At 40.7% G+C, this 17,536-nt stretch overlaps 2 protein-coding genes across 6 annotated transcripts; one reads left to right on the top strand and one right to left on the bottom strand.

Moving 5' to 3' along the window:
* The first annotated feature begins 152 nt into the window (after positions 1-152).
* polg (polymerase (DNA directed), gamma) lies at positions 153-8,871 on the top strand. Of its 4 annotated transcripts, XM_041997188.1 has the most exons (24): positions 153-395; positions 486-584; positions 712-1,306; positions 1,457-1,652; positions 1,743-1,910; positions 2,018-2,164; positions 2,253-2,332; positions 2,453-2,635; positions 2,799-2,941; positions 3,078-3,201; positions 3,306-3,530; positions 3,989-4,106; positions 4,555-4,632; positions 4,766-4,891; positions 4,995-5,155; positions 5,246-5,299; positions 5,380-5,497; positions 5,610-5,745; positions 5,835-6,081; positions 6,181-6,294; positions 6,369-6,543; positions 6,840-7,048; positions 7,133-7,293; positions 7,928-8,871. In XM_041997188.1, exons 3-24 carry the CDS (start codon positions 735-737, stop codon positions 7,990-7,992), a joined length of 3,600 nt encoding a protein of 1,199 aa, XP_041853122.1. In that variant the 5' UTR covers positions 153-395; positions 486-584; positions 712-734; the 3' UTR covers positions 7,993-8,871. The 4 variants fall into 4 exon arrangements, with proteins under 4 accessions (XP_041853122.1, XP_041853125.1, XP_041853123.1 ...); XM_041997191.1 differs by having other exon boundaries at positions 153-584; positions 765-1,306; XM_041997189.1 differs by having other exon boundaries at positions 153-584; positions 4,555-4,608.
* On the bottom strand, positions 7,623-17,504 carry fanci (FA complementation group I). 2 transcript variants are annotated; one of them, XM_041997186.1, is made up of 38 exons: positions 17,444-17,504; positions 17,196-17,312; positions 17,014-17,083; positions 16,724-16,854; positions 16,247-16,400; positions 16,094-16,151; positions 15,921-15,962; positions 15,597-15,720; positions 15,368-15,453; positions 15,133-15,265; positions 14,983-15,060; positions 14,761-14,897; positions 14,380-14,560; positions 14,188-14,275; positions 13,964-14,094; positions 13,817-13,887; positions 13,544-13,658; positions 13,319-13,441; positions 13,061-13,129; positions 12,872-12,973; positions 12,612-12,800; positions 12,006-12,127; positions 11,751-11,912; positions 11,437-11,616; positions 11,172-11,338; positions 11,014-11,084; positions 10,755-10,871; positions 10,631-10,682; positions 10,421-10,548; positions 9,863-9,928; positions 9,656-9,752; positions 9,391-9,575; positions 9,249-9,305; positions 9,108-9,167; positions 8,928-8,999; positions 8,644-8,739; positions 8,400-8,501; positions 7,623-8,171 (listed from the first exon to the last, which is right to left on the bottom strand). In XM_041997186.1, the coding sequence occupies exons 2-38, from the start codon at positions 17,274-17,276 to the stop codon at positions 8,106-8,108; spliced, it is 3,963 nt and encodes a 1,320-aa protein (XP_041853120.1). In that variant the 5' UTR covers positions 17,277-17,312; positions 17,444-17,504; the 3' UTR covers positions 7,623-8,105. The 2 variants fall into 2 exon arrangements, with proteins under 2 accessions (XP_041853120.1, XP_041853119.1); XM_041997185.1 differs by having other exon boundaries at positions 17,196-17,470.
* Between the last annotated feature and the right edge of the window lie 32 nt (positions 17,505-17,536).

Genomic DNA, 17,536 nt, shown 5'->3' with positions numbered 1-17,536 from the left:
ATTTGCAGATAATGATAGTTCTGACGAAGAAAGGCTGTACCGCTAAACACACAATATTCATCCCAATACTATTATTTCATTTATATTTATAAGTAGCTGAATTCATCCAGACCGCGTGGGGTCGCTAAAGGTTGGCCTCAACGCTATCGTCTGCTTCACGAAGGCCACTGTTTCTCTCTGGTTGTATTTTACTTACTTGTTTTTTTTATGTTAACGTTAAAGTCGGCCCATAAAACCGTGGCTGTTTTTTTTCGTTTTGTTTTGTTTGCATATACAGCATTGCTAACATAACTCGATCGGGCGGCTAAAATAGTTTGTTTCGTTGCACACAAATTAGCATGTGTTTGTAAACACGCGGGGGTTTGGAGGAAGAGCTGTTACATGGATGCAGAAAAGTGAGTCAGGTATTTTTCTGCCAGTGTAATTTAACCTTTAACTTTTTGAGTAACATTATCTGAATAACATATTAGTGTTATACACCGAAGGATGAGTGATGGAGTCTGAGACAAAATAATCAGAAGCCCACAGAACTTCTAAGATTTAATTGAACGTATTGTAAAATTCAGTCAGCAAGACTGCAACAGGTAAGTCACACATCATGAGATCATAATTTATTTGTAGTATAAAGATACAGTTGTTTCTCCTATTACTTCTTACTAAGGTGCAAGCTAACATAACAAAGCTGAATGATGTTGTATCTTTGTCTACCAGCTGTTGGGAGAAGTTTCAATGAGATGCTGCATTTATTACGTTGTCCTCTGCAGAGGACTTTTTACTCTCTACAATGGAGGTGCCCACGCTCCTTCTACTCCACCAAGCCTCACTCACTCCAGGGCGAGGACTCCACAGAAACTCGCCTGAACCCCCTTAACATCCAGATGTTGTCCAGAAATCTCCATGAGCAGATCTTTCGTGGGGTAGAGCCAGAGTACAGCGAGGAAGCTGTACAGCGCAGCATAAAGCACTTGCAGAAGCATAAGCTGTGGGGAAAAGAAGCTTCACTCTTGCCAGATGTTGAACTTAAACTTCCTCGAATGTATGGCAGTAATATAGATGAGCACTTTCGCATCTTGGCTAAGAAACAGAATATTCCCTACCTTGAAGCTGCCGCCAAGCTAATTCGGGCAGAGCTACCACCCATGCCTCAGGAATGGAGCTGGGAGATTGGCTGGACACGCTACGGATCCAACGGGGAGAGCCAGAAAGTTGATTTCCCAGAAGAGTCTGCATTAGTGTTTGATGTGGAGGTGTGCATGATGGAGGGGCAGTGCCCAACACTGGCTGTTGCTTTGTCTCCTACAAACTGGTAAGAAACAGAAGAAAATTGCAAATAATATGTAAAGTGAAGAAATTGTGGTCATGTGTTTACTCTAATGGGTTTCTGTTGTTCACTGTTGCTAAATAGGATGTGTATGCACAAGTGCGACAGTGTGATTATAAGTCTCTCACTTTTTAGGTACTCCTGGTGCAGTAAGCGTTTAATTGAGGAGCGATACACCTGGTCAAATCAGCTGAGTCTCGCTGACCTGATTCCACTAGAGACACCTTTCAACTCAGCCCGTCCTCCAGGTGGTCAGTGGAAGGAAAGGCTTATAGTGGGCCACAATGTCAGTTTTGACAGGTCTTACATAAAGGAGCAGTATCTTCTAAAGGTTAGTATCACCTTACTTTGATCATATATAGCATCTCTGGGTTGCACCTTTTTGGTATTATGTAGTTAACTAAAAATAATGTCCTGTAAGGGTTCAAGGGTACGCTTCATGGATACCATGAGCCTCCATATGGCCATCTCAGGGCTGACAGGGTTCCAGCGCACACTGTGGATGGCCAACAAGCTGGGTAAAAACAAGGGTCTTCAGGAGGTCAAAAAGCACATCAAGAAAACTGGACAGAAAAGGGAAGGCTCAATGGTTTGTGTCCTTAATTTAGTTACAGTTTACCGGCATTCCTTTGGATATCAGCTTCTATTGCTTCTGATGTTAGCTAAACTCAGTGTGACATTATGTTTTATGCCCAGATCGGCTCCTGGGACTGGGTGAATATTAGTAGCATTAATAATCTGGCTGATGTCCATGCTCTGTATGTGGGAGGCCCGCCACTGGAGAAAGAGGCCAGAGAGATTTTTGTAAAGGGAAGCATGATGGACGTCAGAAACAACTTCCAGGTAATATTTATACGCAAACATAATTAGACTTGTACTTTTCATGAAGTACAGTTATGCAAGATTTATTTGCTTTTGCTGCCATCTACAGGAGTTAATGGAGTACTGCGCTAAGGATGTTCAGGCCACACATCAGGTCTTCACAGAACAGCTTCCCCTCTTCATGGAGAGGTTGATAAATACCAACCCACAAACATTTTCAATATTTTCACTGTCTTGTACTGATTTCTGCAGTTAGGAATATGGCATTGCATGTGTGTCATGTTATTCTAATGTTCTGTGTTTCATAAGGTGCCCTCACCCAGTGACACTTGCAGGGATGCTGGAGATGGGCGTGAGCTACCTTCCTGTCAATCAAAACTGGGGTCGATACATAGAAGATTCTCAAGATGTTTACGAGGAGCTGCAGAGAGAGATGAAGAAGTCTTTGATGACTCTTGCGGATGATGCCTGCCAGCTCCTGCAGGATGACAAGTAAAATGTGCACTGATAATGTACCATGTTTTTGACTGTATTATACAATTAGACATTTTTTATGTCTGTGTGTGACAAGATAAACTTTTAGTTGTATTTATGCAAAATGTGCAGCTCTGTAAGTGATTTAGAAGCTCTTGCTAATGTAACTTGTGTTTTTAAGGTACAAAGAGGACCCCTGGCTTTGGGATCTTGAGTGGGATGTGCAGGAGTTCAAGCAGAAGAAAGTACCAGCTAGCAAAAAGAAACACTCCAAGGAAGGAGCTGAAACACGGATTACCACCCCTCTTCCTGACTGGGAAGATGGTATAAGCTCAGACCATGAAGCATATTTAAGAGGCCAATTTTATGTTATCTTTTTAAACTGGTGTATTAACAAAAAATAAAAAAAAAGAGATGATGAATTTACAGAGTGGATCAGTCATCTGAGCTCTAATGTTAGACCCAGGTCCACCTTCTGAGGAGGAGATGGCTGGCCCTTGTCCCAGGAGGCTGGCGGTTGAAAAACTAAAGGAAACAGTGAGTCGACTTCCAAAGAGAAGGCAGCATCTACCAGGACATCCAGGGTAAGATCACTCTGAAGCAGTTACCTGATATTTTTTGTCTTAGATTTTCCTCCATTTGCCACTTCAGGTGTAATTCAGTGCCTCTTTGTTGTGACGTCCTTCAGGTGGTATCGTAAACTGTGTGAGAAGATGTCTGAGGAGGACAGCTGGTCACCTGGAGCCAGCCTCATCAGTCTCCAAATGCGACTGACTCCCAAGCTGATGGGTCTGACGTGGGATGGGTTTCCCCTGCATTATACAGAGAAACATGGATGGGGCTATCTGGTACCAGGACGTAGGGATAATCTAAATCCACCAGAAGAAAATGTGGGACCTATGTGTCCACACAGGTATTTGGCTGACTACTCTGAAAGTAAACGTGCTTTCTGGTGAAAACCTAAGCCAAGCAGGATAAGTCATCTTCATACATGCACTGCAGCCATTAAAATCTCTAGAATTACCAGTAGACGTTGCTTTGTATTTATCTTTACTGGAAACATGCATATGGGAGAGATGCCACTTCAAAAAGTTATGTTTATGGGCAAGTTGGGGCCTCATTCCCTAGTATTGATATGTTGGAGTATTACTAATATGAAAGTACATCTCGGGTTGAGAACCACTTGCTGTCAGTTGTGTGTGTGTGTTTGTGTGTGTGTGAAAATGGTAACTGCATTCAAAGTCAGCATTTAATACACTGGACAACTGTTTCTTGTTTATGTTTGAAAGCAGCTATAGCTGGCTGGTGAATTCTGCTTATTATGTAACCTCAGATTTTAGGTAAACGCGTTGGCCTGTTGTCTTTTCACAGAGCTATCGAGCGTATTTATAAAGAGTACTGTGAGCAGAACAGCAAAGTGCAGCCTGAGTATCTGGACGTCAGCCCTTCAGATGACCTCATGTGGACTGACAGCACAGTGTGGGCAAAGGTGCATAACCTTATATGACTCAAGTATTGTTGTGCTTGGCATTATTTGCATTTCTTTGTACTTATATACTATATATACAGTACCAGTGAAATGTTTGGGCACACGTTCCCATTTAATCCATTGGGAAAGTGTGTCCAATCTTTTGACTGGTAGTGTAAGTCAAACCAAATAGAAGTGAGTTCCAAACATATGCTGATGGCAAATTATTATTTCCGCTTAGTGGTATTCCCATAATTAGAAGTAATTCAGATTTCAGCTATGTTTTCAATACAGATAGTAATTAGCAGTAAGTAATGCAGTTTGGTTTTATAGGTTTAGTTTAATAAAAATATAGCATATGTTTGTGTGACTTCAGGTGGTTTACATATTTTTTTTCCATTGAATGTTGGAAATAATCAGGCTTTGAAATATGCATTGTGACTGATATGTTGCTTTGTGTCATTTTAAGGTGGAGGAGTTAAGTTCCTTGGAAAGTCTGTCAGAGAAAAATGGTATCGAAATGGTAAAAAATGAGAAGCAAAAGAAAGTGAGCATCATTTCATAGCCCTAAACACTTCATACTGGATCATTAAAAGAGCTCCTTCTGCAGCTTTGTTTTTATCTGATCTAGCTTGGTTTTGGTTGTTTAATAATTCCTTGGTGCATGGGATACTTTATAGTCTCAACAAAAACCCCAAGATCCACACTATTTGCAAGAGGAGAAAAGCTGCCATTATCACCATGGAAACGGACCCTACAATGATGTAAACATTCCAGGTTGCTGGTTTTTCAAATTGCCTCATAAGGTGAAGGTCCATTGTTTACCCATGCTGCTCTGAATAAAAAGCACTTACCGCTACATAATGTTTATTGAGTGATTTTTATGGGACTGAATCTTTGTGTTCACAGGATGGTAATCACCACAATGTTGGAAGTCCATTTTCAAAGGACTTCTTGACTAAGATGGAGGATGGCACTCTCAGAGCAGGAAGAGGTGGAACTAATGCAACACGGGCTCTGGAGATTAACAAAATGATATCCTTCTGGAGGAATGCCCACAAACGTATCAGGTACCCGCCAGTTTCCACTGTAGCTATTCTGATAATCAATAGATTTATTTATGCTAAAAAAATAGTAAATACCTATCTTACCTCTTGTAGCTCTCAGATGGTGCTGTGGCACAGAAAGGGAGAGCTTCCTCGTAGTGTCAGCAGGTTTGTGGCATTTTAGCAGCAATCATGAAATCAAGTACTTTTTGTGTGTAATAAAGCAAGAAACGCTCTATCTTCCAAAGACACAAAGACTTTGATGAAGAGGGCCTGTATGGTGCCATATTACCTCAGGTCATCACCGCTGGGACAGTAACTCGAAGGGCTGTGGAGCCAACATGGCTGACTGCCAGTAATGCTCGGGTAAGAGGAACAGGAAAAAAAACCCTGAATGACTTATTTAACTGTTTGGATGTCAATCTTGACTTTTGACGATGGCGGAATTTAGTTAGCATTGCCTGTATTTTATCCTCAGAGGGATCGGGTAGGCAGTGAGCTGAAGGCCATGGTACAGGTACCACCTGGGTATCACCTGGTGGGATCAGATGTAGACTCTCAGGAGTTATGGATAGCAGCAGTACTTGGAGAGGCTCACTTCGCCGGCATGCATGGTAAAATGAATCTTGCATTCCAGAAATCAATATTATTTATTATTGGTTATAAATGCACTTAGCTATGTTGTTAACTGTCTGTTGTTCAGGTTGTACAGCGTTTGGTTGGATGACCCTTCAGGGAAAGAAGAGTCAGGGCACAGATCTGCACAGCCGTACTGCTGATTCTGTGGGCATCAGCCGGGAGCATGCAAAGGTGTTCAACTATGGACGCATATATGGTGCAGGACAGCCCTTTGCAGAGAGGCTCCTCATGCAGTTCAACCATCGACTCAATCAGACCGAAGCTGCCAGTAAGGCCAGGCAGATGTATGCCTTAACAAAGGGTATACGCAGGTAAGCTCAACAGTTTGAACACAGTTTAAATTAAGATATGTTTAGCTTGTTGAGAACTTTTATCTCTAATCCTGCACATGTCTGTTGTTTCCTTTTCAGATACACTCTGTCAGAGGAGGGTGAGTGGCTGGTCAATGAACTGGGCATAGATGTAGAAAGGGAGGAGAATGGAAGTCTCTCACTGCAGGAGTTGAGGAAGATCAATCAGCAGTGGTAAGACAGCAAGCAAAAAACTTAACTGCAACTTCCTGTTTGGACCCTTGTCATTTTCCCTGTGACCCTCATAGCTCCAGCTCTCGCAGAAGAAAGTGGGATATTGTTGGCAAGCGTGTCTGGGCCGGAGGTACAGAGTCAGATATGTTCAATAAGCTGGAGTGTGTAGCTCATTCAGCCCAGCCAGCCACTCCTGTTCTAGGCTGCAGGATCAGTAGAGCACTGGAGCCCAAGGCAGTAAAAGATGAGGTGAGAGAGCACTAACTCCTCTGTTTTTTTTTTTTTTTCTCCATAGTAAATAACCCACTTTTCCATCAGATTTAGGATTAAACCTTTCACTTACCTTTTAAAATTATTATTCCTAATTAATAGTAAATGTTGTGTAAAGCACTTTGGTCAACTATGTTGTTTTAAAGTGCTCTATAGATAAAGTTGGATTGGATTTCATAAACTCTCCTAACAGGATGAGATACATTGTTTCTCTGAACTTAAGAGAAACCATTACTGCTTTGTCTTTAAGACAATACTGCCTTTTTTCCCTTCAGTTTATCACCAGCAGAGTGAACTGGGTGGTCCAGAGCTCTGCGGTGGACTACCTCCATCTGATGTTGGTGGCCATGAAATGGCTCTTTGAGGAGCATAACATTGATGGCCGTTTCTGCATCAGCATCCACGATGAGGTGCGGTACCTCATTCGCAGTGAAGACCGTTACCGAGCAGCACTGGCCCTTCAAATCACAAACCTGCTCACAAGGTCTGCTTACAGCTCAGTACATGTTCACTCAGGCAGAAAATCTCCTGTAGGGTAATAGTTTTCATTTCTGTCATTGTTCTGCAGGAGTGTGTTTGCGCAGGCACTAGGCATGCGGGACCTTCCCCAGTCAGTAGCTTTTTTCAGTGCGGTTGATATCGACCAGTGCCTGAGGAAGGAGGTCAACATGGACTGTGTGACTCCCTCCAACCCCACAGGTCTGGAGCAAAGATACGGCATTCCACCTGGTGAGTTTGGGACATCATTTTTTTTATTAAATATTCACTCATTTCTATCAGTTTCGAGTGTAGTGAAATTAATTTAAAATATGTTTAATACACAAAGTGCACTGGAAACAAAAGGGGAAATAGTTGCAAATCCTGAGGATACTTAAAAAAAAGAGCAGTTATCCAACCATTGCCATCCAAAATAAAACTATACCAATCTCAGTAACGATCAATAATATTACTCCTGATATCAGACTCTGAAAATTCCACATATGTGTACTGTAAATGAACTGGATTGGAAGGATTAATGAAACACTTTACTCAGTTTGGGTGTAAATCTCTCCAGGATGCAAACATACACATTCTCCTGTTTAATTCAGCCATCTAAATCACTGTCTCATACAAGAACAACTGGTCTTTACAATTAAACTGTGAACAGTTTCAGACAAAGAAAGAAAAGAGCTTCTTCATTGTGATTCCTGATGAAACAGAGTCAGGACATCAAATTAGTTGATAAATCTTTTATTTTAATCTAAAGTAGAACTGCTTGTGTTGTATTCAGAAATGCATTTTGTGATTAATACAACTTTTCTTTTGAATAAAGTGAATTAAAACAACTAAATAATTTTAGTTAATGTGTGCCAACTTCCCACAGGAGAAGCCTTGGACATTTACCAAATCATCAACATAACTAAAGGCTCTTTGAACAAAGGAAGATAGCCGTTTATGGACCAGACTGCTATTCAAACACACAACTGCTGGGACACTGTTCATCCGGTCAACTTAAAGATGGAAGGAATTAGGATGTGTCAAATGGAGGAACCTTATTCAGTTCACTTTTTTCTCTTTTTCTTTTTGGGTTCCTGTGTCTCCTCTGTGTCCTGCGACTCTGTGGTCTCCTAAAAAAAAAAAAAAAAAGAACAAGCAGACACTAAGCACACCTAGCAAAAACAGGCTGCTCACACCACTTTGTTGACTTTTCCAGAGTTGAAACCAGGGGGTTTACCAGGAGGGAACATCTAAAAAAGTAAGCTCAGTCTGGATTATTGGTCAGCTTTATTAACTAATGTAAAAAGTTAAACTGTAAGAAAAAAACACAGCTATGGTCCTGTCGAGCTTACACTGACCTCCTGGCTGCAGTCCTGTTCCTGGAGAGCTGCATCCAGAGTAGCTGCATTGATGCGGAAATCTCTTGAGGTGCTCAGCTTCATGTACTGCATCAGATTTACCTGGAGAGCATTTGTACAGACATCAGGAAAGCAATGTAATGTTCTGTACAGACAGCATACAGGGGACTGTAAATTTTTGCTAAATACTTTTGAATTTTTACAGTATCTGTCAACCATCTTATGGATTTCAGCTAATACAGACCTTTGATTTCTTTGAGAGTGCGATTAGATACTTCTCATACTGTTCAATGCTGAAGATCAAGTTAGGAATGGCCTTTGTCTCACGCAGAAGCTTTGCCTGCCAAGACGGAGAAAAGGCCAGGTTTATAAGAAGCGATAACCTCGAATGTGCTTCACACAGATTTGTTCAAAGTTGACAGTTCTTTATATTTTTGCAGCTAAAATAAAAAAAGGAAAGATAAAAACTGCAGATGTCTTCTGATAATCTCCATAACCACTGCATTTGAAAGAGGTTACTGTCCTTACAGAGGCAGCGATGTTCACTTCATTCCTTCTTTTCTTCTTCTTGTCATCTGCACCTCCACTCATGTCTCCGCTCTGACCACAGAATTAAGCAGCTCTTAAAACCACAGTACAGCTCAGGTTGTTTCTCATGTCCATGAACGGCAAAAACTAACAAGATCATTGAACTGAAGCTGACTGTACCTGTGCGAATGTGATGAAGATGTAGCACTGTGGTGTAAGGTGGGAACCAGATAGTTTGATCTGCACAGAAGAAACATTAAATCAGCATGGCGTTAGAAATGGCCTCAAAATACAAACAATGGGACAATACATAAGACTTACCAGCTTCTCAAAGCGAGCGGGTAGCGCACCGGGCCGACTGGCACACCTCTGGATGTACTGAAGATGGAAAAGGGAAGAAACTATCACATCAATCAGTGTGTTCTGATATTATTCTGATATTATTGACTGAACAGGTACGTACATATTTGACCAAGGTGGTGAGGGTGGTGTAAGTACGACTCAGCTCTCTTAGTAGTGAAAGGGTGCAGGTTCCTGGCAGGTGGGCCGTCTGGACCAGCTCATTTAATGCTGTCAAGAGAGTTCCCAGCTGTAGCGTCACAGCTTTCTCAACTGCATCCTGTTGGTCTGCAGCCTGGGTGGCCTCACCTATGTATCAAAGACATAAACATCACAGAAATGTTCATCTCCTGATCTCTAATAATTAATCCATGTTAAAGGTCTCTTACCTGTGCCAAATTTATCAGAAACTGTCTGATTTTTCTTTGTGGCAATAAGCCAATCCACTTCATCAAGCACTCTGTCAACTTGAGACAAAACAAGCAGCTGGAACAAGATATTTAAGAGGCAATTAAAGAAGGTGAACTCTCTCAGCAAACAAATTCATGCAAATAATATTGAAGTAAATCAATCACCTCCAGTTAGAAAACACTTACTGCTGCTGCTGTTGCAGTTTTCATGTTGACGATGGCAAAATGGGACTGGTTTTCCACCTCCACTTCCTAATTATAGAGAAAGGAAAGGAAATTATCTTAAAAAAAAAGGCACATGAATGTTTGTTGTATTCTTGTTGTAAGATTGTTGTGAGTAAATCACTTATAAATATATTGTTTAAACTTCAAAATAAAGGGTAAAAAGTAGGGTGGCTGTAATGGTCATTACAACAAAGTTGAAAAAATTTGTTTTGGAAAAATCAGTTTTACTGGAATAAATCTGAGATAGCACGACATTCAAAAAGTGTCAACTTCTAAAGCAAACTAAAATAAAAAAAAAAATCATGTTAATAGCAAATTCACTTTAATCAATCAGCTATCTTATAAACAGATTTCTGCTCAGAGAAATACTTTGTAAGTTCTCAAAATACGGCCATTTCTAGTAAAAAGTAAAAAAAAAAAAAGGTGGGGATGGATAAATGCAGAACTCCACACTTTTAAACTAAGACACAAACCACAGTTGCTACATCATCTCTTATACAATGAAATCCAAATTTCTACCTGATCAATATCTCCCAGTTTGCTGTGAATGTCTTGGGACAACTCCAGTAAAAGGCTTACAGGACTCTTGTAGAGGACGTGCAGGTTGAAGAGGAGAGAGAGCAGCCCCTTACAGAATGCAGAATCCTCTAAAAAGAGAAAATACTCTTGAAAACACCAGAAGACCTCATTACACCCAAAACTAAGGCACAACAATAAGATGCAACTCACCAAAACTAGTCTCTTTGCAGATTTTTACAGTCCAAGTGGTCATCTGAACAAACTGTCGTCATAAGAAATCTTTTGTTAAAAAAATAAATAAATAAATAAAAAAAGTAACAACACTGCATCTTACCTGTTTGGAGGAGGGATTTAGTTGGCGTGAAAGGACACTTAAAATGCTGACCAACAGCTGAGCTTCTTTGCTGTTGAAGTCCTCCTCGCCTCCACTTAGCTGGGTAAACAGCGCCCTCTGTTGACAAGCAAAGAAAGCAGAAAATCCAGCTGCTTATACAGTGTCCACATTTACGTGGATTCTGGTACAGATTTATTTTTTTAAATAATATTTTATCTGATAAATGTTAATACAGGAAAAGATTTGTTCACATCTGGACCTGAAACTGTCGGATGTAAAAGTAGTTCATCTCTGTGGCATCATCTTGCTCTGGATCATCTTGTGCAATGTCTGTCAGAAACATAAAATATGATCAACTCCTGCCTCTTTTTCAGTTGGAAATTTAAGAGGTTACAGTTTTAACAGTTCATGTCCAACCCATAGCAGAGAAGAGTTGGGCCATCTTGTCCGGGTAGCGCTGCTGGCTGGTTGTGAAGATTCTCAGCAGACCCTCCAAACACAGCTGGGCCAAGCTGGAGCGCTTCTCTTTCTTCCCTGCCTCTTCCACCACACTGGGGATGTTGGTGTAACGCCACATCAGCACACTGGGAAGACATTTGGACAAACATGGTTACTGTAACATACCATCCAGGAAGTGTCACAGAAAACAAAACCATGAACAGTCAAACTGAGGGATTTCAACCTTGTCATGTCACAGAGGAAGCGGAAGGTCCTGTCTGGGTTCTGTCCATCTGGACCGTCTGTATGTCCAGTTTCCTCCAGCTGCTGTATCTTCTGTACAACTACACTTAGTGCGTAACGCACAAACTCTCCATTTGAGCGGAGCACTGAGAGAGCCTCCTCTCTGCTTTGACTATTGTCTCTGGAAAAAAGAATGTCACAATTATAAAATAATTAAATGTTTACATGGAATTAGAAAAAAATGTGTCCTTGCATTGTGTTGGTATGTAGTACTTAAAATATAAGAATTCTGCCAAAGCTGCAGGGAGCTTTTACCTGAAGAGCACAGTGATGAGAGTCGATATGAAGCCCATAGAAAGCAAACTGCGGGGGGTCTTGTGTGAGGGCAGTCGACCTTTTCCAGATTTCTCCTTCAAGATTTCAGACAGCTTGTGGTAGCGGCTAAATAACTCAATAATCTCCTCAAAGTGGCTTTTACTGCAAAAGAGAGGAAAGTTCATATATGTTTTAAAATAATCCCCACTGTGACAACATTGCTGCAAATGCTCCGGACAAAGAGGCTGTTGTTACTTGTAGTTGGCTTTGATGAAGTTATACTCCATTAGGACCTCATAAACGCCCATCACCAGCACAGCATAGATGTTATTCTTCACTCCAACGCTGGATCCCATTGAAAACTCTGCTGACTTGTCCTATTAGAAATATAAATAGCCTTAAGATGATACTTCCAATAGGCTAAGTGTAAATGTATAAACAACACACTGGATCTCTAAAAGCCAATGTCATGTTTGTTGTTCTAATGCATGGATGCATCTTTAGTATAAACATGCACATTTGAAATTAATCTCAAATTTCCCTTCCTCAGACTACTTATATTAATAAAGTAACAGATTATCAGCCCATCATACATAGTATTTCCATAGTAGATGTAACTCAAGTGAATCTGAGACGTGTTAATGTGTGAATAATGATATCGTTCAGTTACGGAGTGGATTTTTGATTTTATAGAATCAGTCATGTCCTGTTTGTTGATCCACTGAAACTGAGATCTGATCACAAGCTGTCGCCCAGGACACATGTGGGGATGGATTGTAATGTCAAGTGTGGACACGTATAATTAGTGCTGCCCACTTATGACTGGATCATCCAGGAAAGATGTTGGCCAAGTGTCCATACCAGTTCAAAATCCTCCAGTTCACACTTGATCATGCGTCGTGTTGTGCTCTCTAGGAGTGTCTGCAGGTCAGACTGATATCCCTCCTCCTCTTCCTCATCATCATCACTGTCACCAGCATTGGGGTGTGCAGACTGCCGCATGTTCTGCAGCCACAGCAGGCAGTGTACAGTACAGCTCACCAGATGAGCCTGAAGCAGAGCAAACAGTTGAAAGGGAAGCAACTACTGGAAAAAAAATCATACAGAGCAGACAAGAGTACCAGAGGCTCCTGGAGGTAGACCTGGTCTCCATGAGCAGTGATGCATGGCTCTAGTTTCACAGGGGGCAGGAGATCTTGTTCAGGCTCGTAGTACCGCCTTAGCTAAAGATGCAAACATTTGGCATACAGGTCTTAATGCAAACATAATGTATAGAGAAGTATTTGCAAAAACACTTTTTACAAACATACTTGTAGCAGGAGGGTCTGCATGATGGAGCTAGCAAGCTGAGAGTTGCGACGGAGAACATCATAGAAACCCTGAAAAGGACAAGAATTTCCTTCCTTAGTCTGAAATATGACAAGCATTATGCCCTTAGAGCAGTTCCTTCAGTCTAGTGAACAGCTGAACGTCAAATGTTGCTTATAGAAAAGTTCATTAAATTCTTCCAACATTTAAGTTTGAAAAGTATCAAAGTTAAAATAATCTAAAGAAGAAGGACCTCTGACCTCATAGAGCATCAGGCGCACATCGGCCTGCTGGCCAAGGCAGCGACGCAGGCTACTGAGGATCTCCAAGCAAAATGCTTCGTTAGCAGCGGAGTTGTAGCGAGAATGAACATCCACTTGGACCTACGCAAGAAGTGAGAAAGGCAGCGTTTGTTTGACTAAAAAGGTTTAACGCAGTACCTCAGGTGTGGACACGAGTTTGTAAGGATGATGTGGAGTTAATACCTGGCTGGAGGAAACTGCCTGACTACACTGACTTGAAGCCAAGCTGCCCAACACTTTGAAATTTTTCAGCAACAACAAGAAGCCAGTCACTGCAGACTTCCTGCCATCCAGTTGGCTGGTAAAGACATTTTACCGGATAAAACAGTGTTAGTAATTATCTTTACGAGGTTTAAAAATACCCTTTTTACATTAGGCTTTAAAACACTTTGATTAAACGTGACCGATTCATTGTGCCGATTAAATTAATCTGAATAAGAGCAGAGTAATACATACCTGGAAAACATGGCCTTGCGAAGAACCAGAATTAAAGCATCTTTCAAGGACATGCTGACTTTGAGAAGAGGCTGTAAACATAGGAAAAAGATTAAACAAGAAAAAGAGCTGCACTGTACACATGAATCCACCTGCCTGTTTATTTACCTGAACAGCTTTTAGCAGACCTTGAACAGTGGTCAATGGCAGGTACGACAAATTGTCGAATGTCTCGATAACCTTGGAGGATGACTCCAGGAGAATCATTGGTGCAGAGACCGCAATGTCTGAAAAAAGCTCTGGTGGTGCAGAAACATGAAAACATCATAATTATCGTCATACCACTGATTAGACACTTATTGAAACTTCAATCTGTTTAAAAGTTGTTTTACCTAAGTAATGACTGACAGGGGAGGCTGTCTTTGTGACCAGTCGATTTAAGACCTGCTCCAGTATCTCTCCTCTGATAGGCTCATGCATCTATTGTAGACAGAAACATGCCCCAGTAAGAAAGCATGACATCATGTGGTCGGTATCAAGCATTTACATGGTGATAATTATATCAAATGAACGCCAAATGTTACCTTAAAGCCCTGCAGGAGAACCTGTCTTCCCAGCTTACATGCCTGCTGAGTAGGGGTCCGGGCTACACCAAGTGGACCGTCTGTGCTCTTGCCAAAAGGTCCAGGTTTGGGTCCAAATGTGTCCATGAGGAAGAAGCCCAGCTGCACTAATCCCTGAGTGACATGATCCCATCCAAACACACTGCACAGGAGGAAAAAGTAGAACCAAGACAAGTGGTTAAATAATCAAATTGTGGTTGTGTTAAAAGTAATGGCTCACATAATGTCATTTCTTTTATTATACTGTCAAGGATGGATACTTTATTATTATTATTATGACCGGCATTTTGTGTTTAATTTTTGTTTATGTAAATGGACTGGTAGATCTTTAATTATGCAAACCTGTTCTTCACTGTATCGAGTATCATCTGAGCCACGCTACAGTTTCCCAGCAGCAGGCCCTGCAGGAACTTTGACCCTTGTTGCAGCTGCTCATCCTTGAAGCTCTTGATAACTCCTCCTTTCAAAAGATCAAACACCTATCCATAACGGGAAATGAGAAAAAAATATTAAATAAGGATAAGGCCTCAAATGAGCACAGGAAGAACATCAAAGCTTTCTCACCTGCTCTTCATAACGCTGGATACGAGCTACTGAGAGCAAAAGGGCAACACTGAAAGGACATAAATCTCCATAGGATGTCTGCAAAAATACATTAAAAGGTTTATGGCAAATACCAAACAACTTTTGTTAATAAGCACAATTGCAAACAACCTTAAAGCTTTTAAGGAATTCTCTCCCGAGCTCATGGTCCAGTCGTATGGCGAAGACTATATGGAGGATAACAGTGCCTTCCACGTGTCTTAGCTGGTCCTGTGGAATAGACTGGACTTCAAGATCCAAGCTCCTGAAGAAGAGGGAATAAAAAGCTCACAACCAGCAAATGACAAGTGTGTGTTAAGATTTAGAGTGAGTAAGCTATGTTATTTAAAGGACACAAGTTACTCACTCTCCATGTTTCTGCTCTTCCTCTTGGCGAATATCTTGATCCTTAAAGTAGCTGGTGATTCCATCCAGGACCTGTTTCTTGCAACCCTAACAAAAAAGCAAAACAAAAGCAACAAAAAAATGCAGGAGAAGTTTTCTGGTAATTATCAGAAAAATATAAAAACAACAACATAAAAAAATCACAGGATTTTATGCTACTGAAAATCAGGCTGTTGTCTTAACACACATACCTTAGCAGATAAAAGCAGCAGCTGGTAAACCAATGGAGGGATCTCCTGCAGATCCATTTTGGTGAACATCCTTAGTACTTTCTCCACCAGAAACTGCAGCTCCTCTGATGACATGGGGACATCCCTAAAATGAGGCAGACCCACAAAAAGTTAAGGCACAGAAAACAAGTAGTGGCAGATATTACATAGTGATATTTTTATGACAACAAAAACACACTAAACACTGTACAAGACACAAAAAGGGGAAATGATGGGGGGATGTTGTGATGAAGTCTTATTATTCTAATAGAAAACATGCAATGACCTTATACTGAAAGTTGTTACCTGAACATGGTTGTCAAATGTATAACACACTGTGGGTCCCATCTGAATGGACAGAAAACAAACAAGCAAAAAAACACATGACCTTCATTTTTACCTGCAATGATTTAAGCTTAAATTGGTAAAACCCTGTTGAGCATACATTCACAGACAGTTCAGATCTTATAAGCCCTCACCTGCTTGAGCAAAGGCTGTTAATCAGCTGTTTCTTGTATTCCTCCCCACTGAGTTCCCCTATAATTAAAACAAAGCATCGCTTTGTAGATGTTTTGGATTGCATTACACTATATTTGATACAAAATCTGAAATAAAAGTTAAATTGCATTTACCTTTGCCATATGACAAGGTTTCACAAGCAGCAAGGGCAGTAAGAATAGTAGGAAACAGCTCCAGGGATTTCCCACTGCCCATTTTCCCCACTTTAATAGCGTCAACAAACAGAGCTGCCAATTGTGCAAGAGATGGTCCAGACAGAGCATGAGTCTGTGTATAAAATTGATAAGCAAAAACTGTAATTAGATAAATGATCTAATTTGTATTGTTGCCCTACTGTACATGTGAAAAAGGGAAACTAAGCTGGTATTACTTATATAACTCAATAAACTGACATAAGATGAAAAAAATGACACTATTTCTTTGTATAATGAAACACTACAGTACCCTACTTTAATTTGAACATCTAACTTATGCATTATCCCCACTCATCAACCCACCTACAGTGGTGACTTGTGTACATATTTTAGATAATATTTTAAAAAATCAGAACAATCATATTATCAGTGCTTTTCCTTTTCTTTTTTTACTACCTCCAACATCAGCAGTCCGATGATATCAGCTGCCACCTCTGTCTGAAGGTCCCCTGACTCACATAGAGGGATGCAATGTTGATACACAAATAGTCTACGATTTGATCCTTCAGTGGAATTAGTTGGGGATCCTAAAAAAAAAGATGAACACAGACCTGATTCTAACTGTACACCATGCTTTACACATTACTTATTCATACTACAGATAAAAATTAATAAAATGAGATTAAGCAAGTAAAGGTGTGATGGTCTTGGAAACAAGTGACATAAAACAGTGCAGGGATACACACCTTTTAATATGCCTTTAATCACGGCCCCGACCTTGCCCTTTAGTGCGCTGTTGGTTATTACTGTAATAAGCTGGAGAAAGATATGATAAGCAATCAGTTAACTGATTACTACCTAAACCAGGACCGTGGCTTTTGCAATGACACAGCAAAATGCGTTTTCTCCAGATGCTAAAATTACTTACTTTGTCATTTGTCAGGGAGGATAAGTACTTCTGAAGTTCGGTGGTACTGTCTTCATCTGATAAAGAGACGATTTTATCCATTTTTAGCCCTCGTTGTTCCACCTAAAACACCGGTGACTGTTAAACGTAGAGTAGACGAAAAATCAGCTCAGTCTATTCTAAACCTCGAGAAGTTTGTCTGCCTCGCAAGTAGAAAAATGAACCATTATATTACTTAATCTGTAAGAAGAAATTGTTTTCAGTGTTACCAATAACAGCCATAATATTTAGCAAAATTCCCGCCAGTGGACACTTCCTGTTTTGCGTCGTGGTTGCCAGGTTCAACTTTGACTGTCCCCTTC

Source organism: Melanotaenia boesemani, chromosome 10, assembly GCF_017639745.1.
Source record: "Melanotaenia boesemani isolate fMelBoe1 chromosome 10, fMelBoe1.pri, whole genome shotgun sequence".
NCBI classification, from domain to species: Eukaryota; Metazoa; Chordata; class Actinopteri; order Atheriniformes; family Melanotaeniidae; genus Melanotaenia; species Melanotaenia boesemani.
This window is presented reverse-complemented; position numbering and strand designations above follow the sequence as displayed.

Coding starts and splice junctions, on each gene's coding strand:
- polg (XM_041997188.1), top strand. CDS start 735: ATGCTGCATTTATTACGTTGTCCTCTGCAGAGGACTTTTTACTCTCTA. Junction 1,653..1,742: donor AGGAGCAGTATCTTCTAAAG/GTTAGTATCACC, acceptor ATGTCCTGTAAG/GGTTCAAGGGTACGCTTCAT. Junction 7,049..7,132: donor ATCACAAACCTGCTCACAAG/GTCTGCTTACAG, acceptor ATTGTTCTGCAG/GAGTGTGTTTGCGCAGGCAC.
- fanci (XM_041997186.1), bottom strand. CDS start 17,276: ATGGATAAAATCGTCTCTTTATCAGATGAAGACAGTACCACCGAACTT. Junction 14,898..14,982: donor TCCAGCGTTATGAAGAGCAG/GTGAGAAAGCTT, acceptor CGTTATGGATAG/GTGTTTGATCTTTTGAAAGG. Junction 9,929..10,420: donor AACTGGGAGATATTGATCAG/GTAGAAATTTGG, acceptor CTCTATAATTAG/GAAGTGGAGGTGGAAAACCA.